Below are 25216 nucleotides of genomic sequence, written 5' to 3'. Positions count from 1 at the left end.
TCATTTCTTTCTATATATTTTTACATTCAAATTACCTCCAAGACCCATAAGTCCAGTGGAATACTTTCATTTGTTATGAGTTTAATAGGTACTCTGAAAGGAAGACCTTAGACATGCTCATTCTACCATTTTATTGGACAATGGTTGTGTATATCAACGAAATAAAGATAAAAGTAAAAGCATCATTTTCACACAACATCCCAATGTCTGTTCTATCTTCTTAGATAATTTAATAAATCTCAAGGTGCTTCTGTTTTGTGCATTGAAACACTTGGGTAGTCCAGAAATATCTCTATATAAATATAAATCATAGCATCTAAAATAACTATTTCTGTTTTGAGTTGGTTCCAAAGATCCTTGGAATATCTCCTAAAATATAAGTACCTTGCATTGGCTGCAATGCCGGTGGGAGGGAGTAGACGGAGTGTAATGTAGCAGGAGCTGGGACAGAGATATACAGCAACCCTAGTACAGGAGTAGGGCTGGAGTCCCTGAAAATTGGGCAGGAAATTCAGTCACCCTGTATATTCCAACATTGATTTACTGTCAAAGGTAACAGAAATACGAAACTACAAGCCCATTTACCTTGATTCTATTAGCACTGGCGATAACAGCAGAACCCTTCTGTCATGTACACAGGGGCAGAGACTGGTCCTGGATAGTTTTGCTTTTCCTGCCTGTTCTGCTATACTAGCCCACCTGAGAAAATAGAGTTGGCACTCCAAAGAAAATGAGTGACACTCCAAAGAGAATAACATTGAGCCACTTGGCTTAGTCTGACCTGAGGAACACTGGCAATGGCTGTTCTTCCCCTCAACATCTCCCTCACCCCCCTTCAGCCCATCCCTAGCATGTAAGTTCTTTGGTTCTTCAACGCTTCTCAGCCCGTGGCATTAACATCGGCCCATCTGTCATGGCTGTGCTGTTCATACACAGCTCTCACCTCCACCAGGTCATTTGGTTCTCTCAACACTATGAGGAAAGAAGGGGAGGCATTGCAACCCCTAGCTGAAAATAAGGAATCCAGAGCTCACAGTGGCATCAGTCAACCAAGTTCACATATATAGCCAGCCACCGAATCGAAACTGAGGCACAAGTCCAACCTCTGAAGTCTTTCCTGCTCAATTCTTAGAGAACCAGGAACAGGTCTGGGGAAGGGACTCATGTCCTCCTTCCCAAAGGATCCCCTCGGGAGGGGCTCAGACAGCCCCACTGAGGACCGGGTGAGTCCGCATGCGATAGACGATGACCGCAGTGGCCGGGCATAGCAGCAAGGAGGTCATGATGACAATGGTGGCCAGGATGATGAGGACAATGGCCCAGATATCCAGAATGTGTTTGGGAAGCCCGGCTCCCACAGGGGAGTGGGTGATAGCATCCATGTGGGCTGGCTCTGCAACAAACAGGAAGGGAAGATCAGTATTGTGCGTCCTCATCCTGCCTCCCTAGTTAGAAGAACACAAACCTCCTGAAGTCAGAGGTTCCTCCTAAAGTCCCATGAAGAGTAAGGATGGCGGCTTCATTTACTGGGACCTCCTATTACCTGGCCCATGAAGGATGCTTGACATCCATTAACCCATTCAGCCTTCATATCAAGCACTAAGCATGTGAGAGAGGAACTATACTAACTGTCCATTTTTTGCTGGCCTTTACTTCATCTATGTATATGTTACAGGTGAGGAGTCAAGTGTTTAAAATGTAGACATGGGGGGCTGGGAAGGTGGCTCAGTGGTAGAGCACTTGCCTTGCATGCATGAGGCCCTGGGTTCAATTCCTCAGCACCACATAAACAGAAGAAAAAAAAAAAAAAAGCCAGAAGTGGCGCTGGGGCTCAAGTGGTAGAGCGCTAGCCTTGAGCTGAAGAGCTGAGGGACAGCGCCCAGGCCCAGAGTTCAGGCACTTGACCAGACCGCCCCCCCTAAAATGTAGACATGGAAACAGGTGGCAGTGCCTCACGCCTGTAATTCTAGCTACTCAGGAGGTTGAGATCTGAGGATCACGGTTCAAAGCCAGCCCAGGCAGGAAAGTCCATGAACCTCTTCTCTCCAATAAACCATCAGAAAATCAGAAGTGGTGCTGTGGCTCAAGTGGTAGTGCACTCACCTTGAGCCAAAGAGCTCAGGGAGAGCACCCAGGCCCAAAGTTCAAGCCCCATGACTGACAAGAAAGAAGAGAAAAAAAAAAAGGAAAGAAAAAAGAGAGAGGAAGGAAGGAAGGGAGGAAGGGAAGGAGGGAGGGAGGGAGGGAGGGAGGAAGGAAGGAAGGAAGGAAGGAAGGAAGGAAGGAAGGAAGGAAGGAAGGAAGGAAGGAAGGAAGGAAGGAAGGAAGGAAGGAAGGAAGGAAGGAAGGGAGATACAGACATGGTTAATTTGACCAAGAATACGAACGCAGATGAGAATGACTCCAGAGTCCCATACTTATTAATCTTACCAATCTACTTCCCTTATCTGTAAAATGAGAAACTTACTGTTCTTGGCCTTGTGCTTTGTCTCCTATTCTCCCTCTCTTCTGAACAGAAAACATATCCATTCCATATGGTTTACTTGGAGCATTTGGCAGGGAGCAAATCAGGACCCATTACAATCTCCATAGTCACATTCAGGGGATAGTAGGCAAATGACCAAGCTGGTCAACCAGAATCCTCTCCGGTATTTTTACAAATTCTCAGATAAGATGATTCTTTTCCCTGGAATTTCTGTATGAAAGGATGTGGATCTAGAAGGATGAGAATGGAGAAACCTTGCTCACCTGTGAAGAGTCAGTTCTAAAGATACAATGGCTGCTGAGGCCTTGGTGCTTGCAAGGGCACCTGGACCCAGCCAAGTTTGATGCTATCTACAACTCTAGACATCCCAGACACAGGAGCCAGCAATCCATTGTTTCTGCTTAAACCAGTGTCCATTTGGTGTCTCGTTCTTGCAGGTAAAAAAAACTCAGATATTAATCAGTTGTTCCTAAACAAAACCAAGGTTTTGTGAACTAAATAATAATTATTAAATAATCATTAATAATCATCTTAATAATTTACTAGCTTATTCAGCCTTTATATCAAGCACCAACCCTGTGAGAGGGACTACTATAACTGCCCAGTTTTTTTTATTTCTAGGCCAGAAGAAATATCTAGCAGTTGGTGTATTAAGTAGGTAGGCGCAAAGAAATTAGTAAGTATCTTTGCCTTAAAAACTTAGGAGCCACTTGAAAATTATAGAAATTTGTTAAAAATGTATTATTCCATTCTCAGTCAGTTGCTTCCAAGTGGAATACAGTCACCTGTTGGGCATTGGGGAACTTTTCAAACTTTGAAATAAAACTAGACAATGCCATCTTCTCCTGTTCGACATCCATTTCTGCTCAGTACTTGTAATATGACAATAACCATCAAAAGTTTAACATACACTATGTAGAAAATGACCTTTGTAATCGGGAAAGAGCAAGGGAAGGGCTGACACTGTCCAAAAAGAAATGTATTCTTTACCTGACTTATGTAACATAACACCTTTACAATAACTTGGTTTTTTTTTTTGTCGTTCATGGGGCTTGAACTCTGGGCTTGGGTGCTGTCTCTCAGCTCTTCAGCTCAAGGCTAGCACTCTATCACTTGAGCCACAGCACCACTTCTGGTTTTCTGGTGGTTAATTTGTGATAAGTGTCTCATGGACTTTCCTGCCTGGGCTGGTTTTGAACTATGATCCTCAGATCTCAGCCTCTTGGGTAGCTAGGAATACAGGTGTGAGCCACTGACACCCAGCTTGGCTTCATTTTATTTAAAATTAAAAAAAAAAAAAAACAGGCACCCGTGGCTCAAGCCTGTAATCCTAGCTACCCAGGGGGCTGAGATCTGAGGATCATGGTTCAAAACCAGCCCAGGCAGGAAACTCCGTGATACTCTTATTGCCAATTAACCACCAGAAAACCAGAAGCGGCACTGTGGCTCAAGTGGTAGAGTGCTAGCCTTGAGCTGAAGAGCTGAGGGACAGCACCCAGACCCAGAGTTCAAGCCCCATGAATGACAAAAAAAAAAAAAAGAAAAGAAAGAAAATGAAGCTACGCACCAGTGGCTCATTACCTGTAATCCTAACTACTCAGGAGGCAGAGATCTGAGAATTGTGGTTCTATGCCAACCCAGGAAGAAAAATGTCTGTGAGACTCTTCAATTAATCACAGAAGTGGAGCTGCAGTAACCTTGAGCAAAAGAAGCTCAGGGACAGTGCCTATGGCCAGGAGGCTGAGATCTGAGGATCACAGTTCAAAGCCAGCTGGGGCAGAAAAGCTGGTGAGACTCTTATTTCCAATAAACTACTCAGAAAAAGCCAAAAATGGTGCTGTGGCTCAAGTGGTGGAATGCTAGCTTTGAGCAAAAGAAGATTAGGGACAGCATCCAGGCCCTGAGTTCAAGCCCCAGGATTAGCCAAAAAAAAAAAAAAAGACACCATTTGAGATGACACAGATGAATCTGGAGGGCATCATGCCAAGTGAAATAAGCCAGACACACACAGAAAAGTGAATTCCACGGGGCTGGGAAGATGGCTCAGTGGCAGAGCACTTGTCTTGCATGCATGAGGCCCTGGGTTCGATTCCTCAGCACCACATAAGCAAAAAGAAAAAAACCCGGAAGTGGCGCTGTGGCTCAAGTGATAGAGCGCTGGCCTTGAGCTGAAGAGCTGAGAGACAGCGCCCAGGCCCAGAGTTCAGGCCCCATGACCGGACCCAAAAAAAAAAAAAGAAAGAAAAGAAAAGAAAAGTGAGTTCCACAGCTTCTCATTTACAAAGAGAAGTGAAAAAAATCTAAAAGACACAGAAGCAAAGAACAAAACTATTAGTATAATAAGAAAATGCAGACATTTGTTAAAGGGTTGACTATTTCAGTTAAACAGAAGGAACAAAAAATAAGTATTTAAGGAAGCAAAAAGAAAAAAAGAATAAAGAAATTTTAAATACATTTTTAAAGAGGATGACATGAGTGGAATAGACTATTTGAAATGACAAAAACAGAACAATAAAACCTGCTGAAGTAGATCTGGGAAGGAGGGAGGGAAAATGACAGAGGGGAGAGATAGATTGGTATATATTATAAACATATGTGGAAATGGAACTTACACAGTATGAAATTCCCCTCTGTACAACTATTCTAAGCTAACAGGAAATACTGTTTGAAGCAAAAAATACATATTGAATAATTATTTAGAAAGGAATCTGACAATGGTGAGCTCCAAAGTATGTTAAGTGCACAAAAATAAACAAGATACAAGAAAGTTAGTAGACACAGGACAATTCCTTTGTTAAGATTTTATAGATAGAAAACAACATAACCACAAAAATGTATTTCTTAGTATAATCCTAAAAAAGGTTAAATGTAGTTAACTTTTGGGGAAGTGAACAAAGGAGACAAGAGACTTATTTTCCTTTTTTTTTTTGGTTTGATTTGGGTTTTTTTGCTGGTCGTGAACTTGGGGCCTGGGCGCTATCCCTCAGCTCTTCAGCTCAAGGCTAACACTCTCCACCTAAGCCACAGAACCACTTCCAGCTTTTTCTGCTTATGTGGTGCTGAGGAATCAAACCCAAGGCCTCATGCATGCAAGACAAGCACTCTACCACTAAGCCACCTTCCCAGCCCCTTTCCATTGGTTTTTATACCATGTGTATTTTTGTTAGTAAAATGAGCTCCTTTCCCATAGCTTAGTCCACTCCTTCCCCTCTCCACAGCTTAACACGCTCCCTTCCTTGGCAACACTAGGCCCATGTAGTAAAGGCAGTAAATAATCAACTTCCAATCCCCCCTTTCCCTTGGGATGGCACTTCTCTGGGGCAGCTACCACCATATAAAGCAACAGGAGCCCCTTAGAGTGACCTTCAAGTCTGGGCAGCTGCAGCACCCTTATCTACTATTTGGACAGTAGCCATAAATCCTAGTCCACCATGATGAAGCCCCTGACCCGCACGTCCACACCGGGGTCTCCACCTCTAGCCTTCTCTAGCTCCTTCTAAGCCTCCTAGGTTATATAGGTCACCTCACACAATAGCTGGTGCTACTTCTCACTTCTCCCTTGTGAGAAGGAATCTTGTCAGCCCCCTTTCCCGGCAATAAACCTTCCTTTGTTCTCTGTACCTGGATGTCTGCATGGTTCTCTGGCAAAGTCTAAGAATATTTCAATTTTCTAAACATATTCCAAATGTTTTACTCCAACTGGGTTGAGGGAAGAACAGGAGTTGGAATCTGTTTTCTTCATAATTCTCTGTAAAAGAGTAAAGGCCAGGTACCCGTGGCTCACACCTATAATCCTAGCTATTCAGGAAGCTGAGATCTGAGGAGCTCGGTTCAAAGCCAGCCTGGGCAGGAAAGTCTGTAACTACAGACTCTTATCTCCAATTAACTGCTCAGAAAACCGGAAGTGGTGCTGTGGCTCAAGTGGTATAGCACTAGCCTTGAGCTAAAAAGCTGAGGGACCGCGCCCAGGCCCAGAGTTCAAGCCCCAAAACAGACAAAAAAAAAAAAAAGAAAGAAAGAAAGAAAAGAGTAAAGACATATATAAATTTTAAATTAAATTAGGGAATGAGACTTGATCATGGTCACCAAGTGCCACACTCCATGTCAAATATATACCATCTTAGGACAATCCAAGTTTATGGAATAAGATTCAAGAAAGAATGGAGAGATGCATGTTTTCTATCACCTATGAAGCATGCCAGGTTTGGGAGTCCCTAGATTGTCCCTAGAGGTCTCTAAGGTCTCTTGGGCTCTATTTTAATGTGTGAGTGCTAGTTCTAGGGCTTCAACTCAGGGATTCAAACCTCGATCCTCAGATCTTGGGCCTCTTGAGTAGAGAGGGTTACAGGCCTGAACCACCAACTCCCAGCTTTTCTCTCAGGCTATTCCTAGCTTTAAGGTTTGGAAATTGATTCCTAAGTAGCCAAGCTGTTCAGACTGGGCAAGTCCAAGATACAGGAAAAGCCTCTGGCCAGGCTCCTGCAAGCCACAGGATTATGGAGGTGGGGCCTACAGAGAAGGGAGAGGCACAGACAGGCCTCCAGGCAGCCACAGTGATGAAGTCATTTTCTCCAAGGTTTGAGAGACAGAAGCCTGAATCAGAGATGAAGAGTTACGGGCACAGGGGCAGAGAAAGCCAGTGTGGTCTGCTGATGACATCAACAGCCAGCCTGTGTTAGGCCAGAGGAACCCCACCAAAGCCCTTCCAGTAAACCTATTAACATCAAACATCTCTGCAACTCCAGATGCCAGGAATGTTTAATCTCCCAGACTGACTTTCATGAGTAAAACCTGTCATTTACAGGAACACCGGCTCCATGGCTCACCCACAATCATGAATCACAAAAGATTGAAGATACAGCCACCGCTGTTTCGTAGATGGTGTTAAAGAAGTGTCTACTTTCAACCCTACCTGCTCCCCTAATCACAAACATATACCGTGACTGTGACCCTCTCCCACCATGTGGTTAGAGCAAAATAGGTGAATAAATAATTTGTTGTGACTTGGATCCCAGACTGTTGCAGGATTACTCTTGAGCAAATGAAACTGTGTTTACAACAGATCAAAGCAGAGCTGCTCTGGGGGAGGAAAGTTATATTCCTCCCACCTGCTCAGTGAGGCTGGGTAAATATGCTTAGAGACTGAAAACTAGAGAGCCACTCCTGGCTTAAACCTGTGATCCTAACTACTCAGGAAGCTCAGATCTGAGGATCGAGCTTCATAGCCAGCATGGGCAGAAAAGTCTGTGAGATTCATTTCCAACTAACCAACAAAAAGCCAAAAGTGGAGCTCTGGCTCAAGTAGTAGGGTGCCAGCCTTGAGCAAAAAAAAAGTTCCCAGGATCTAAGTTCAAGCCCCAGTACTGACACCAAAAAAAGAAAAAGGGGGAGGAAGAGGAGGAAAAGGGGGAGGAGGAGGAGGAGGGGGAGGAGGGGGAAGAGGGGGAAGAGGAGGAAGTTAAATACTTGCCCTTTTCATGTATGCAATTCTAACCAAAACCAACACTAAATCATAACACATAAGTCACACAATATAAGCCAGGCACTGTTGGTTCACCCCTGTAACCCTAGCTACTCAGGAGACTAGGGAATGAAGATCTCAGTTTGAAGCCTGGGCAGGAAAGTCCATGAGACTCTTATATCTAATAAACTACTCAGAAAAAGCCAGAAGTGGGGCTATGGCTCAAGTGGTGGAGAGCTAGCCTTGAGCAAAAGTTCAGGGACAGAGTCCAGGCCTAGAGTTCAAGGCCCAGGAGTGCCCCCTCTCAAAAAAAAAAAAAAAAACACTACACAATAATATGCAGTTAAAGTCATTTTTTTCTAACTGAAAGAAATCTGAGAAGATAAATTTCTAATTTTTTATGTGTGTACCTATCTGGTACAATCTGTTTTTACTTGATGGTCCCCAAACAACTGTTTGCTTCTCTGGGACTCCTAAGCTCCTCAGAGCACAGTCTGAAAACCATGGTACTCCCCACAGCCACTTCAAACCTCCCTTTCCAGGACTCTGATGTGGCCATAGTCATGGTCCAGGGGCCAGCAGGACCTCCATTTCAGTCTTCAAATATGTGTTCTTCAATGGGAAGTTCCTCCTAAAGCAATAGATTCCACACACTGGCAAAGAAAATGTCTCTAAAGTGATATATGTTCAACATCTGTCATTGAAAGCTAGAAAAATCTGCTTGGGGGAAAAGAAAAAAAATAGGACTCTAAGCTTCTGCCAATAACTTCTGTTTGACTTCACTTGTCATCCGGATGAACTATGAATGTATAGAAGCTTCTATCTTGACACATTTAATTAATAACTATAGATCAATTTTCCTATTTGCTTCACAGATAAATTGTATGTTATTTCTGACTAACAGTTCATGTTGGAATTTAGCCCAAATTATTCACATCACAAATTTAAACCTATCATTGATATGAATTTGGGGGGGAGGGAGGAGAAGGATTGGGATGGGGAGGGAGGGGGGAGGCTGGGAAGGGATGTGAAGGGTAAACAAAGGAGGAGGCTGCAATGCTTGGTAAGAAATGTACGCATTATCCTGCCCATGTAATTGTAACCCCTCTGTACAGTATGTTCACAAATAAAATTAAATTAAATTAAAAAAAACAAGAATATGAATTTCTCTGACCATAGGAAGCAAAATGGCAATGGACTAAGCTCAGTCCTTTTGAACTGGCATACCTTATCTGCTATTTGCCTAGATAGTAAGCAATCAATTCGAGCACATTCTATATCTGCTAGCATAAGAAACAGTATTAACACCTTCCTGAGCTCAACAGCAGAGAAGACTTTGGGACAAACTACCCCATCCTACCCAACTGAGGGCTCTACACACCAGCCCACTGAATCTCTTTTGCTAGATCCAGAGAACTTAAATAATTTTGCCAATGTAATGGGAAACTCAGTAATTCACTGACAAGACTGAATGAGATACTGTTTTTTAAAAGTCATCTCTCCTAAAGAGGAAGATGAAAACTACTTTCGTAAAAATGAGAAATCTATCCTCTGTCATTTGATCTGCTTCAAGCAGGAAAGGGGATGGCCCTACTAGATGATTAGGAGAAACTAAGTTTTAATTCTGGTCTATTTTTTTTGGGGGGGTCCGGTCGTGAGGCCTGAACTCTGGGCCTGGGCACTGTCCCTCAGCTCTTCAGCTCAAGGCTAGTGCTCTACTACTTGAGTCACAGCGCCACTTCCGGCTTTTTCTTTTTTGCTTATGTGGTGCTGAAGAATCAAACCCAGAGCCTCAGGCATGCAAGGCAAGCGCTCTACCACTGAGCCACCTTCCCAGCCCTCTGGTCTATTTTTTAAGAAGCTAAGTTCTTTGATAGAAATAATAATGGTAACATTCCAGCCAATATTATCATATAGAAAATTTTCTAGCTATTAGGAAAGTTAGAATACAGTGGCTCATGCCTGTAATCCTAGCTACAAACGAGGTTGAGATCTGAGAATCACAATCCAAAGCCAGCCCAGGAAGTAAAGTCCCTGAGACTCTTATCTCTAATAAACTACTCTGAAAAAGCCAGGGACAGCACCAGGTGCAGAGTTCCAGCCCCAGGACTGACAAAAAGAAGAAAGAAGGGGCTGGGAAGGTGGCTCAGTGGTAGAGCGCTTGCCTTGCATGCCTGAGGCCCTGAGTTCGATTCCTCAGCTCCACGTAAGCAAAAAGAAAAAAACTGGAAGTGGCGCTGTGGCTCAAGTGGTAGAGTGCTCGCCTTGAGCTGAAGAGCTGAGGGGCAGTGCCCAGGCCCAGAGTTCAGGCCCCACGACCCACCGGACCCAAAAAAAAAAAAAAAAAAAGAAGAAAGAAGGAAAGGACAAGTGAGGGGAGGGGGAGGGAAGGGGAAGAGAGGGGAAGGGGAGGAGAGAGGAAAGGAAAGGAGAGGAAACAGAGAAAGCTAGCTGAGCACTAGTAGCTCATGCATATAACCCCAGCTACTTCAGAGGCTAAGACCTGGAGAATCACAGTTCAAAGCCAATCCAGTCAGAAAAGTCCATCTCCAATTAACTACCAAGGTTAAAGTAGTAGAGGCAAGGTTCAAGTAGTAGAGTACCAGCTATGAGCAAACAAGTGCAAAGCCCTGAGTTCAAGCCCTGATACAACATGACTGAGTGGAAAGGGAGAGAATATAAACCTTGTAATTAAGGCTTTAGCATAACTGATTTCCAGGCAACTACCTTATGCTATCCAGTTACCATTCCCAACAGGGAGTTTTTTGTTCTTTGACAATACTGTTTTTATTTTGATTGAGGACTAGAGAGCAAGTAATTCCACCCAGAATATTCATCCATTTCTCCATTTTTCAAATCCTTGCTATAAGACAGATGCTCCTTAAGATAATTATGTCTTATTCATTATGTCTGGTTACCTCAAACACAGCATCATACAAAGCAACATGTTCAGAAATTGTGTCTAACTTTGCATATATATATACATATATATATATATATATAGTTCAACAAATTTTCATTATTGTATTTATTTAACAAAATTGTATGTAGCCTTGCCCCATACACCTAATTATTAGACCTTCACAAAATCCTGATGGAATATATTTTTCTGCTATGAAAACTAAAGTTAGGGGAAATTAACCAGCCAGAGATAATAAAGCTAAGTTAATAGCATTCAAACACAAGACTCCTGATCCTGCAGACATCATTATTCACTAGCTACCTCCAGAATGCACAAAAACCTACATAGATAAGCATAGAATATAGCACACCTCCTCTAGTCAGGTCAGATTCTTACTGGGTTTGGTCAAAGGCCTTCCCAGATACAGAGAATTAAGAAAAGAAATGTAACCTACAAAGATCAGGACTTTCTATTCTGGCTTTGGCAAACTATCATTGGCTTGAAGCTGGTGGTAGTGGCAAACACCTGTAATCCTAGCTACTTGGGAGGCAGAGATTAGTGACTCAAAACCAAGCAGGGCAAATAATAATAATAATATTTCATCTTAACTGGCATAGTGGTAACCTTCTGTCACCACAGCTGTGGGGAACTGGTGGTGAGCCTGGCACCCAGGAGAGGAGTCACAAATAGGAGGTTTGCAGTCCACACTGCCCTGGGCATAAGTGAGACCCTATCTCAAAAAACAACGAATGCTTGAGTGAAGTGACCTAAGTGCTGTTAAGCAAGCAGCTTATGAGCAACTGATCAGTGAATACAAGGCTCTGAGTTAAGCTCCAGTACCCCCCCCCCAAAAAAAATCTGCTTTAAAGCACTAAGATCTAACAAAACAATGAGAGACCAAATACTGAGTTTAACTCCTGTCTGGTACAAAAAAATAAATTTTTAAATTCAATAGATTAACTTAGCAGCAAACTAGACATAAGGTGAAGAAAGTATTAGTGAGTTGAAGGCAGATCAAGAAAAATACACAGGACCTGGATACCAGTAGTTCCTGCCTGTAATCCTAGCTTCTCAAGAAGGTGAGATCGGAGGAACACTGTTTTGAAGCCATCCTGGGCAGAAAAGTCTGTAAGTCCATCTCCAATTAAGCAGCAAAAACCTGGACTAGAAGCATGGCTCTGACCAGAGCACCAGTCATGAGGCAAGCAAGCTGAGCAAGAACAGAAGGCCTGAGTTCAATTTGAGATATTGGGGGCAGAGACAAGGGGGAGAAAAACCTTAGAATGAAACAGAGAAAAACAGGACAGAAAATACTGAAATCTAGATAAGGAACATAGAGTGGCCAAATATAATATACTGTAATTAGCACACCAGAAGTAAGGAGAATGAGGCCAAAATAGAGAGCTGACACACCTCTGTAATCCCAATATTTGGGAAGCTGAGTCAGAGGACTCAGGGAGCTGGTTCTAGCATGTATAAGGTACAACTATAAATAGGAATTTACATAGAAAGCAAGTGTGGCATGTAGAAATTCTAAGATGACATCCACAAACTAGTGTGATCACATCCTAGTATGGTCCAAGTTACATAATACAATAAAGGTGAAAATATTTTGCAGGTATGACCTAAGGTTTCATCAGATTAAGTGAAAGATGCAATTTTCCCCTCTGTACTGCATCCCTTTAGCTTATGTCCCAGATGCAAATAGAGCTAATGAAGAAGAAGAAAAGTAAGCTTTGAAAGTTGTTCACTCCCATTGTAAGTAAAGTAGGGTAGGTCTGACAATCAGTTGAAAGTCCTTTGAAAGAAGGCTCGGAAGTTCTCTGTGGTCAACCTCTGGCTGGCCCTGAAGAAGTAAAGCACCAGGATTCCATGTCTGCAAGGAAACAGTTCTGCCAGCACTCTGGATGAACTCAGAGGCAGATTCTTCTCTAGTTAATTTTCCAGATGAGAAAGCTCTGTGATCACCACATCTGCTCTGAGTAGAGGACCTGTAAGACATGTTTGGTGGGGCTGGGAAGGTGGTTCAGTGGTAGAGTGCTTGCCTTGCATGCATGAGGCCCTGGATTCAATTCCTCAGCACAATGTAAGCAGAAAAAGCCAGAAGTGGTGATATGGCTCAAGTGGTAGAGCGCTAGCCTTGAGCTGAAGAACTGAGGGACAGCGCCCAGGCCTAGAGTTCAGGCCCCCTGACTGACCAAAAACAAACAAACAAACAAAAACAGGCATGTTTGGCCCCTGACCTACTGACGTGCTAAGATAATATGTTATAATTTGTTATACATTGTAGAAAACTTTATACAATAATACTGTACCCTACTGAAATTGTTCTCTAAGGATAAAACAGATGGTGTTCTAAAACTCTGCATTGAATTTAGACACTTCTAGTTTAAACCATGTAAACTATCACCCATCTAATACATGGAAGAGAAGGTGGCCAACAAAGGAAACGATTTGCCCACAGTTACAAAGTAAGTGTATGGCAGGATTGTGAGAACTCAGCCTACTAACTAACCTCCAATGCTGTTATGAACTACTTACCCATTTTATTTGCAATTGGAGCTTAGGGGACTAAAATGGAGAGCTGGCTGAAGAAGCTGGTGTTAGAATAAACTAACAATAATGAAAGCCAAGTATGTTTCTTTTTTTTCTTTTTCTTTTTTCTTCTAAGTGTATGCACACACACATACACATGCATGCTGATACTGGGGTTTGAACTTATCATCTCGTGCTCTTGCTTGACTTTTTTTAAATCAAGGCTAGCATCTTACTACTTGAACCACAGTTCTACTTCTGGCTTTTTGCTGGCTAACTGGACATAAGACTTTTATGGACTTTCCTTCACAATCTGGCCTTAAGCCACAATCCTCAGATCTTAACCTGCTGAGTAGCTAGGATCACTGAAAGGAGCAAGAGGCACCTGGCTCCAGGCAGGTTTCTTGGCTGTACTTTTTGGTTATGTAAAAGCAAGTGGGTTTTTTGAAGCACAGAGCCCTAAACCACTTCAGAAAAGGAGACAGAAAGTTTTCCAAGATCAAACACATATACATAAACATACACACAAAAAGTTTTTCTCAAGTCCATCAAAATCATAGTTGTGGGTAGACTAACCTTCAGGTTAAGCCAAAGGGATGAACTAAAGCAACTAAACCTACTAAAGAAGATAATGGGTGAACTTCATAAGTTATTGATTCCTTCCTATGGTTTAAGAACATCCAAGAAGACAGGAAGATACAGTAAAGCTCTACTTAGCTGGACACTGGTAACTCACACCTGTAATCCTAGCTACTCAGGAGGCTAAGGATCAAGATTTGAAGCCAACCCAGGCAGGAAAGTCCATGAGACTTAATTTCCATTTAACCACCAGAAAACTGGAAGTGGAGCTGGCTCAAAGTGTTAGAGCACTAGACTTTTTTTTTTGTTGGTCATGGGGCTGGAACTCTGGGCCTGAATGCTGTCCCTCAGCTCTTCAGCTCAAGACGAGCCCTCTACCACTTGAGCCACTGTGCCACTTCCAGTTTTCTGAGTGGTTTATTGGAGATAAGAGTCTCACAGACTTTCTTGTCCAGGCTGGCTTTGAACCATGATACTCAGAACTCAGCCTCCTGAATAGCTAGCATTATAGGCGTGAGCCACCAGTGCCTGGCTAGCAAAAGTCTTGAACAGAAAAGCTCAGGGACAGCACCCAAGATCTGAGTTCAAGTCCCACAATCAACAAGCAGGGGAGGGAGGGGAAAGCTCTGCTTACAGAGAGGAAAAAGAAAGCAGAGGGGAAAACTCCACATACACACTGAAGGACTGGAAAAAGAATGGCAGAGACAATGTGCCTAGGTCCCAACTCTGGCCCAGCTGGACCTTACCCACGTAGCCACACCTGCATCGCCTGCCTGCACTGAGCATCCCTCTGCTCAACCATATTGAAGAAACATGCTTTGTTAAGCCCATAAATCATCAAGATCTTAGACTCTGATAAGGCCATGAAAACTGAGGTGGGAATATTTAGAAACAAGAAAGAATGTGGAACAATTCTTTCCTTTACATGCACACTACAAAATCGTGCTAAAACCCACATTCTGGGGTCAGTGGGCTTGTGTGTAACTGTGGCTAAGCAGCCTTGAATAAATGACTTTAACTTCCTCTTGCGTTTAGTTCCTCAGCTGAAAACAAAACCAAATATGGCAACCTAATGTCTGCCTCCCATGACGACGACAAGAACTATGTCAGAAAATCACACAAAGCACCCGAGAGTGTTCCAAAGAGTGAATGCTCTGCAAATGTGTGTTCTTATTATGATGAGAAATTCCTGGCTGCGGAGACTCTCTAACCCAAGCAAGGATCTTTCCCTCCTTCAGCTAGTTTATTCGCATCTGATGTTTGGACCATGTCTTTCCTTTATCAACAAAGATGATAGGCGATGCTGTGGGTTGAATATGGTTTGTCCCCCAAAGGCCTATGTGCTAGCTTTTTCCTCTGTAACAACAGGAAGAGGCAGTGATGCCCAATGAGAGAGACCATTCCTCTTGCCCTCTTGCTCTTCCAACATAGGTCCTTACCAGAAGCCAAGCAGATGCCAATGTCTTACTCTTAAACCTCTAGAACTATAAGCTAAATAATCATGTTTCTTACAACCTACCCAGCTTCATGGATTTTGTCATAGCAATACAAAAGAGACAAGAAAAACTAATTAACCTATGTTAATGATTTGTGTGTGTGTGTGTGTGTGTGTGTGTGTGTGTCTGTGTGTGTGTGTGTGTGTGTGTGTGTGGTATGCACCAATACTGGGGTTTGAACTCAATGGAAAAAATTATACTTACAGCCTTTTGTTGATTAACCAGATAGAAGTCTCACCAATTTGCCTGACTGGGCTAACTTGAACAGTGATCCTCAGATCTCATCTTCCGAAGCAGCTAGGATTAGAAGTATGAGCCACCAGTGAGTGGCTATAATTTTCACTTGTTAATCAATGTCATCAGTGACTAAATTGTCCTATTCCCTCAGTTTAAACCTAAAATTTGTATCATTAGTAATTCAATAAACATTTATGGCACTATAATTAATAATGGAGATAGAAAAGTAGAGATAGAGATCAATACAGTTTTACCCTTAAGTTCATTCCCTACTGAAAGAAATAAACAATCAAAGATATTTTATACTTATGTTTTTCACACAAACATACTGTTCAATGTAATTGCAAACAGAATTTGAATTATTCAATTAAGTTCAGCAAACATTTAAAAAGACATCAATTATAATCACTACTTGCAGAGAAATGCAAAATACTTAGAATACGTAAAGCAGATACACGCCACACTGATGGTATAACCACTCACTTCTGGAAATGAGTCAAGAGTGAAGAGAACATAGACTGTAGAGTCCAGGATCTGGATTTGAATCCTGCCTTCCACTCTTATTAGAGGTGAGGCATTGGTCAAATTATGCAAGCATCCCTAAACCTCAACCACACCACAGCATTCCACTGAGAAGATAAAGTGAGACCCAGAGCATTAACAGATGATCAAAAGGATAGTCAGCCTCATTGCTTTGCTGTGCCTATGCATAACAGAAACACTTACAAAAAGGAAGGCCTTTTATATGGGCTTGAAAGAACAGCAGGAATTCAAAAGGAGGAAAGAAGATTCGGGCAGAAGCAGACATCATCAACAAAGCCTAGGAGGAACCAGACACTATGTAGCCCGGCAGCCTGATAAGAAGCTTCACCACTTGGAGCTTCGGTTGCCTAATTTGAAAATGGGAACAATAATAACTAACATTCACAACTTCCCTGGGATGCTAGGGAGACCGACATGATACACCACTGTAGTTTAGATTTGAAATGTCCCCCAAAGACTCACGTGGTAAAGTAAGAAGAGGACTGAGGTGTGGTCTGGTGCTGACCCTCTGCTCATTGGGGGTGTGGCCCAGAAGGAGATCCAGCCCCTTCCTCTTCCTTTCTTTGCTTCCCACTTGCTGTGAGGCGCACAGTTTTGTTTTACCACACATCTCCACCATGATGTGAGCCTTGACACAGACCCAAAGACTGTGAGCCAAAATCAATCTTAATTCTTTATAAGTTGATTATCTTGGGTATTTGTTATTATAACAGAAAGCTGACTACCACAAATATTTAGGATAATGCCTAGTACACAACAAGGCCTCTATAAAATTAAACCGAACCATGCTAGTGAACAATAGAGGGAGGAATGGGTGAGGGGGGAAATCATACAAAAGATTTTACAGAAGCCAGGAATGTGGCTTAGTGGTAAAGTGCCTGCCTAACATGCAATAAAGCCCTGGGTTCAATTCCTCAGTACCACATAAACAGAAAAAGCTGGAAGTGGCACTATGGTTCAAGTGGTAGAGTGCTAGCCTTGAGTAAAAGAAGCTCAAGGACAATGCCCAGGCCCTGAGTTCAAGCCCTAGGATGGGGGGGGGGGGGGGGGGAAGAGTTTACAATAACACATACCTACTTGGGAGGTAGAGATAGAAGGATCACCCTGTTCAAGATCAGTCCATAAGGACTCAGGGTGTGGCTCAAGTAGCAGAGCCCTTACTTAACAAACAGGAGGAGGCCCTGAGTTCAGTCTTCAGTGCCACAAAGTAAGATGGGGGGGAGAGGGGGGAGGGCAGAGACAGAGACAGAAACAGAGGAGATTAACATGTCTGGAGGCCCTACCATGAATTAAGGTTCTACAACTGCTCTAAAACTGATCTGAATCCAACATAGAAAACCACAGCAATAAATTCCATGAGCAAATAGCCTTTGATGGTCTGTCTTGGAATTTGCCCTTCTACCAGCAATAGCACAACCTCCACATCGGAACTGTACCTAACAGTTATTGTTTGAGAGACTGCCAATAATGCTTACCCAACTAGTTTTACCACCAAGGAGCCTTACTAAGGAAAAAGACAATAAAAGAAATGACTTCCTGCTGGCAGGCAAACCTAATTATCCCAAAGAAGAAAAGGCAGACAGAGGCAGGTGGCATCCTGCAGGTGTGGCCCCAGTCCAGCATTGCTAGAACTCTGAGCAGATATTGCTGCTGCTGTTTTCTTCCCACCAGAGAGGCAGAGAAGAGACAGCTGGAAGCAGCTGTCATACTGAGGTGTCTGAAGATTTTTGACTGTTCAAGCTCTCACAGGAAGTGAACCATGAGGCTAATGGTTCTCAGGACATAGGCCTCAATTGAGGGTTTGCCAACAATGTCCACCTCCATCCCAGGAAGAGTTGCTGACAATGACAGGAAAGAATAGAATACTTATGACAGATGGAAGAGGGCAGTCCCACTGCCCATCTTCAATCCAGTTGCCTAATGATCTGTGTCCTAAGGCCTGGTCATACCTGAAGACCTTTGAGCCTGCTGATCCTACTTCTTAGAATGCTAACAACATTTGGAATATGCCTTTGTCCATGTCTCCATGTTTACTATCTCAACTGAAATATTTCCATTTAGAAGGTTTTCCAGATCCCTGTGTTAAAACTACCACTGACATCCACCAGCCATCATTGCCTCTTATCTTCTGTTTACACTTTTCACATCTAAAATCAATCTTTCACTCATTTGTTTTTATTGGATGTGTGTGTGTGTGTGTGTGTGTGTGTGTGTATGCACGTGCGCACATGCGCACATGCACGCTCCAGTGCTTGGGCTTAACTTAAGGCCTGAACACAGTCCGTGGGCTGTGTAGGACTCTACTACTTGAGCCATAGCTCAAGTAGTAGAGCTTTTTGATGGTTAATTGAAAATAAGAGTCTGATGGACTTTCCTGCCCAGGCAGGCTTTAACTGTGATCCTCAGATCTCAACCTCCTGAATAGCTAGATTACATGTGAGCCAACAGCACCTGGCTCTGTTGGTGTTTATTGCAAACAGGCTAAAGACTTGTTCTTGTGATCCCACATATGCAAGCATGCAGGAGCATCAGGCTGGATTTGGTTTGCTGCTGTATCCTGAACACCTATCACAGTGCCTGGCACTTAAATTACAACAGAAGTCAGACCAATGGAAAAATGAATATGAGATGACTGATTACTTCAGATGTGAGCTCAACTCATGGAACTCAGTTGGCAAGAGTTCTAGGATTCTGAGTTGTATAAGACATCTTCATTAAATCCTAAAGTCACCACCCTAATTGAGGATATAAAATTACATCCTCAGATTTCAGCCTATTTTGGCTGTTTCAGAGCCTATTTCAGCCTCTTTCTTTCTTAGTTAACAATATATGCAAGTATATATACATACACACATATATCTGTCTATCTATGTGTACATGCTCACACATATGAAGCATAGGACTGGCCCTTCAGAATCAGGTTCTGGAGGATTCCTTCTTGTTAACTTCCTTGGGCTGATGGGCTTCCTATATGCAGAAATTGAGGGGTACACAAGGTATGACTCCTTCTTTCTCTGTTCTTAGAACAGGACAGAGAAGCTGCTAAAAGAGGAGGTATGTTTCCCATGCTAAGTCTAATGAGGACATCCTAGCCTCATCTTTACTGTGAGAAATGGCTTTCTTCTGTTGCTTATCAGCCTAAAACATTCATAAGCCTAGCCCAGAGTTATTTCACCAGGGACCTTTTTCCAAAGAAATGGGCCACAGGAAGGAATGTATAGAACACACAAACTATCACTTATGTGATGTGAATCAAATCAGAGGCCTTTCTCTGATGGCCCAAGGTCCCTGAAGAGTCTGAGTATCCTGTCCTCATTTCACCCACTGGCCCTTCTTCTTCAATATGCCTAAAGATCTCTTCCCTGAGATTCTATCTTCTCCTCTGTGGCAGGAAAAATGGAAAAACACCAGGATATTTATTTCAGAGTTCAGAAAGGCAGCCAGAGCTTTCTAAGACCGCACATAGACTTCATCTGACCAGCCAATCACAGAGTCTCAAAACTCAACAGAAAATGAGCAGAAAAAGAGAATCCAAAAACCCAGGCCAAATCCACAGCCTTCTGTTTAAGCCACTACTATCCATCATTGTCATTTGCCAGTGACTAAGTGCTGCTATGTGCTGGGTGGATGGCCGAAGAAGATTCCATGTGAGGGGTTACATTAGGGGGGAGGGGATAACCACTCACTGTGTGACCCTCAACAGGATGCATGGCAGGTCATACATAGCCATAATGGCCATCTCAAAGATATCCATACCCAGGGCCCCAGAACCTCAAATATGAAAAGGAAGCATGACTCAGAGGGCAGAGACATGAGAAGATGAAGAAAGGTCATTGAAAGCCAAGAAACACAGCAGCTGCCAAAGGCAGGCAGACTCTTCCTCTACCACCCACAAGAATTTGGCAACCTTGAGTCAGCAATGATAGGAAATGAATTCTACCAACAACTCAGATAATCAGGAAATCAATTCTCCCCCAAGAACTTCCAGAAACGAATGCAAGAGAGGATTCTAACGGTGTAACTCTGTTGAATGATATTACAATTTAATAAAATGAATATCATTAAATTATATTGAGGGGCTAGATGGGGTTGGAAGAGAAGGGAGAGATTAGAAGGGGTGACATCGATCAAGAGGCGTTGTACTCATAAACTGACATGTTGAATTGGAACATCCTTGTACAACTACTTAAAGATTAGATAGATAGTCAAATAGATAGATTGATAGTCAGATAGATAGATAGATTTTTTTTAATGAAGGAAAAAGCCAGGCACAATGGCTCATACTATAATCCTAGCTACACAGGAGGCTGAGATCTGAGGATAACAGTTCAAAGTCAGCCTGGACAGTAAAGTCCATGATATGCTTATCTCCACTTTTAAAGAAAAAAAAAAAGCTGGAAATGGTTCTGTGGCTCAAGTGATAGGACAGGAGGAAAAAAAAAGGAGAGAAATAATAGCTTGATGACACCTTGATTTTAGTCATATAGGACCCATAATGGACTCTGCTGAACTACAAAACTAGAACTGATTTCTTTTGGGGGGGGCGGGGGTAAGGGGAAGGTCGTGGTGCCTGAACTCTGGGCTTGAGTACCATCCTTCAAGCTCTTCAGCTTAAGGCTAGCATTCTACCACTTGAGCCACAGCACCACTTCTGGCTTTTTTCTTTTTGCTTATGTCCTGCTGAGGAATCGAACCCAGGGCCTCATGCATGCAAGGCAAGCACTCTACCACTGAGCCAACTTCTCAGCCCTAGAACTGAATTTTTAAAATTTCTATATCCCCTAAACTTAGACATAGTAAGTTGTTACAGCTGCATTCAAAGATGGATATGTGATGTAACCTGAATAAATCACTCTTCTCCACTGGACTGGAGCTTTGCTGTCAACCAACTGCAAAGAACAGACAAGGTGATTTCTAAGTGTCTGGCCCACTGTGGAAGGTGGACCACTCTCTTGATATCTGCCTCCCCCATAGCTCTGTCCTGAGTCTTAAGATGGATTTAAGTTGAAGACCATTAAAATAAAAGACCAGAAAAACGTAAATGAAAGAAAAAAGTCCTCTTTAAAAAGTTAAACAGTTACCAGGTGCCAGTGGTTCATGCCTGTAATCCTAGCTACTAAAAAGACTGAGATCTGAGGATCATCGTTCATAGCCAGCCAGGGCAGGAAAGTCCGTGAGACTCTTCTCTCCAATAAATGACCAGAAAACTGGAAGTGGTGCTGTGGCTCAAGTGGTAGAGCACTTGCCTTGACCTGAAGAGCTGAGGGGCAGGGTTCAGGCCCAGAGTTCAAACTCCATGACTAACAACAACAACACAACAACAACAACAACAAAAAATCCAGAAGTAAAGCCGTAGCTTGTGATAGAGAACTAGCATTGAGCCAAACAAGAAGCTCAGGCTTTGATACAAGCCCCAGGTTCCACACTCACACACACACACACACCACACACACACACACACACACACCACACACACACACACAGCAGAAAACTCCCTGGTACACACACACACACACACACAGCAGAAAACTCCCTGGTACACACACACACACACACACACACACACACACAAACAGCAGAAAACTCCCTGGTACACACACACACACACACACACACACACAGCAGAAAACTCCCTGGTACACACACACACACACACACACACACACACACACACACACACACACACACACACACACACACACACACACACACACACACACACACACACACACACACACAGCAGAAAACTCCCTGGTTTTCCACTTGCTACTTCAGTGACCAAACCCCAGAGGAATGAAACAGGAAGTCTGGAAAAGGAGGAAGAAAGCCACAGAATCAATTGGTAGAGGCTTCCCAGAGCACTGAGTTAAGGATTCAGGGGCCCTGTGGATTAGTGATAGCTAGCTACCTGAAGCAGAGATTAGGGGCAGTAACCCGTATATGAGATATCTGTCATTATTAATTGCAACTAATTTGGGACCAACAATTTGGTTTTTTGTCTCTTCTTCCTCCCCCATTTCATTCTCCAGATCCAAAGTAGTCACCAACAAGTCATCCACTTGCTGACACTCAACCAGCCAATCAGAGTTCAGTTCATTAATTTGAAGTGCACAGTTTGAATTTGACTTGAGGCTTTACTGACAATTCTAATTCTAGCCTGTTCCTCTTTATTCTATCCAAAGTTTAGCCTTTAGTGCTCTGTTTTCACTTGAGGTTTACCTTTGCCACCCAAGTGAGATAATGATCCACTAATACATAGACGATCAAATTCTGACTTAACTTCCCCCAAGTAAGGGAAGATGGGAAGCCTGGTTCTCCAGAATTCTAAAGCAACTAAAGGGATAGACCCTGGAGGCAGACTGCTTGGAATCTGCCAATTACTTCCTGGGTGAGCAACTCTCTGGAGCTCAGGATATCTTCCATATCTAATAGGATATGGAAGAGGCTAAATAATAAATACATGTAAAATGATGAGAATTAGATCTTGCTAAATAGTAAGCACTTGATTAATGTCAGGCTGGGTCCGCCAGGGTGGGGCGCTGCAGGGTGCAGTGGTCTGTGATAATGTCAGCATTTACTCCTATAAACTGGGGGGGTTGGGTTGGGTGGGGAGAGGGGTTGCTGCATCTGCCTTTATAAAGACAGATCCCTTTTCCCTGGGGATATTCCCTTTATTTATATGTTTAATACACAGATGGGAAAAATACATTTTTAAGAGGAGAATCAGAATTAAGCTGGGGAAACGTCTGTGTTAACAAAATATCCTCTGTCACCCCTTCAGCCAGTACCTGGCCCAACCACAGCCCCCAGGGTCTCGAATACATTTTGTGTCTTTGACATCTCATCACAGACAGCTCCACGGGGCGGAGGGGGGGAGGGGGTCTTTCTGGCTACGGAAAGTCGGAGAGCACCCCCAAACCTGTGGTGCAATGGAGCCCTGAGGGGGTCCTGGTTGGTCAATGTGAAGATTTGAGGCCGTGCGACTCACTGCGCTGCGACAGACAGTTGCACATGCCCGGGCTCCGATGGGACCGGAGAAACACTTCTGGGCAGGTTTGTTGTTGTTGTTGTTGTTTTGCTTTTTTTTCCTAGCCGGCCGGAGCGCAGGTCCAAGCGGAGGTCTGGACGGCTAGAACCCGCAGCTTCCACCGCAGCGCCGGCTCCCAGAAGCCGGCACCCACTGGGCAGAGGGCCGACCAGGGCAGCCATCGCCCTGGGACCCGCAGTCCGCTAGCCAGCGAGGAACGAGCGGAGCCGAGAGCCGGAGCCCGGCGGAGCCGCCCAGAGTAACGACCCCGACAGCCGCCGGTCCGCAGCCCGCGCCTCTCTTCTCCTCCTCTCTCACTGAGCAAGCACAGACCGCCTTCCACTCGCCCGCCCTACGCCGCCCTGAGAAGGTCAGGGAGGCAAGGACCCTTGGAGGAAGCGATTCGAAACGCAATCTGCGAGCTCAGGGAGAGGAGCGCGGACCCAGGCGGAGCAGGCCTCGGCCCCGGCACCCCACGCCCTTGCTCGTTGGCTTTCCGTCTGCACAGAAGGTTTCACAGACGGAGAAGCGGGTGTGGAGGCGCCGGGGAAGCAGCTGGGGCAGGCTGGGGCCCGGGGCCGCCAGTGCCCGAGACGAGCGCCGTCCACCCGGGCTGACACTGTCGGCGCCGTGGCCACGAGGAGTCGGGCGCAGGGAACCCCGAGCTCCGCGCTGGGGCTCTCCCATCCGAGCTCAGCTCGTGTGCAGAGGGCGGCGGGAGCCCGGAGGCGCGGGGAAGGGAGAGCGGCGGGGAAGGGCGCGAGGGCTCGGAGGAGAGCTGCAATCCAGGGACCTGGGGTGGGAACGCCGCGGAGGGCGCGGGCCGAGGACCCCTGCCCAGCGGGAGCCCCCACAAACAACTCACCTACGGGTCGCGGCGCGGCCTGGGCAGCTCGCGCCCCCGCCGCAGTCGAGATCACAGCGAGTCCGCGGCCGCTCGGCGCTTCTCCGCGGACCCACGACCGCTCGCGATCCGGCGGCCGGAAGCAACAGCCAGCCTCGAAACCTCAGCCGCAGGCGGCGCTCAGAGCCTCCCCGGCCGTTCGAGCCCCTCCCAGCCCGGTGCAGCCCGAGTGCGCGTCCGGACGCAGAAGTGTGGCTCTTACCCCGTGCGCCGCGCCCGGGAGGCTCCGGAGCGCGCGAGCGCTGGAGACGGGACCGCCCCCGGGAAGCCGAGCCCCCGGCCCGGGTGGAACTGCCTTCCCCCGGGAAGTCTGTACCCTCGGCCCCAGAACACAACCGGTCCTGTTCCGCCCCAGCTCCTGCTGCTGGGAGCGAGGAACTGTAAGGGACTAAAGGAGGCTGGAGTGCACTGGCCGTCGTCTCTTGGCAATCTACTAGCTGGGTTGTAAACCAGAGGGTGGGCCGACTATGTGTCCTCCAAGATCATTTCCAAATATAGTCTAGACATTTTTTAAAAAAATGGCTGGGCACGGGTGGCTCATGCCTGTAATCCTAGCTAATCAGGAGGCTGAGATCTGAGGATCGCAGTTCAAAGCCAACCCGGGCAGGAAAGTCCATGAGACTCTTACCTCCAATTGACCACCTGAAAACCGGAAGTGGTGCTGTAGCTCAATTGGTAGAGTGCTCGCCTTGAGCTGAAGAGCTGAGGGATAGCGCCCAAGCCCAGAGTTCAAGCCCCACAACCAAAAAAAAAAAAAAAGGCCTAGCTAGTGGGTTTGGATGAAGGAGCCAGAATTTGGGGTTCTTGCTGTCAATGCCTCTTGCTTTTTCCCTGTAATGGGAGGATAACAGAGGCCTCCTCCCAGCCCACTCATGAGGACTGACTGAGGAAGATTTGGGCGAGCTGGTTGCTGGTTTGCCATAACAAGCCTCTAAGCATCCTGTGCATTTTGTGTAACCTGGATATCCAGGGAGATCCACAGTCCATTAGAATGCAGCCTGAGAGGTTACTCATCCCCTCTCTGTTCATCCCCTTGTATTCCCAGTG

The 25216-nt window shown here is 44.8% G+C and overlaps 1 protein-coding gene across 3 annotated transcripts; it reads right to left on the bottom strand.

The window, feature by feature from the left end:
- Window positions 1-116: 116 nt before the first annotated feature.
- On the bottom strand, window positions 117-24393 carry Smim3 (small integral membrane protein 3). Of its 3 annotated transcripts, none has more exons than XM_042692087.1 (2): window positions 24372-24393; window positions 117-1393 (listed from the first exon to the last, which is right to left on the bottom strand). In XM_042692087.1, exon 2 carries the CDS (start codon window positions 1380-1382, stop codon window positions 1200-1202), a length of 183 nt encoding a protein of 60 aa, XP_042548021.1. In that variant the 5' UTR covers window positions 1383-1393; window positions 24372-24393; the 3' UTR covers window positions 117-1199. The 3 variants fall into 3 exon arrangements, with proteins under 3 accessions (XP_042548021.1, XP_042548019.1, XP_042548020.1); XM_042692085.1 differs by lacking the exon at window positions 24372-24393 and adding an exon at window positions 24131-24305; XM_042692086.1 differs by lacking the exon at window positions 24372-24393 and adding an exon at window positions 2468-2492.
- Window positions 24394-25216: the final 823 nt, after the last annotated feature.

This window comes from Dipodomys spectabilis, unplaced genomic scaffold (genome assembly GCF_019054845.1).
Source record: "Dipodomys spectabilis isolate Male_0828 unplaced genomic scaffold, ASM1905484v1 ptg000147l, whole genome shotgun sequence".
In the NCBI taxonomy this organism is placed as follows: domain Eukaryota; kingdom Metazoa; phylum Chordata; class Mammalia; order Rodentia; family Heteromyidae; genus Dipodomys; species Dipodomys spectabilis.
This window is presented reverse-complemented; position numbering and strand designations above follow the sequence as displayed.

Bases quoted from the DNA above. Each gene is read 5' to 3' on its own strand.
- Smim3 (XM_042692087.1), bottom strand. From the start codon at position 1,382: ATGGATGCTATCACCCACTCCCCTGTGGGAGCCGGGCTTCCCAAACAC.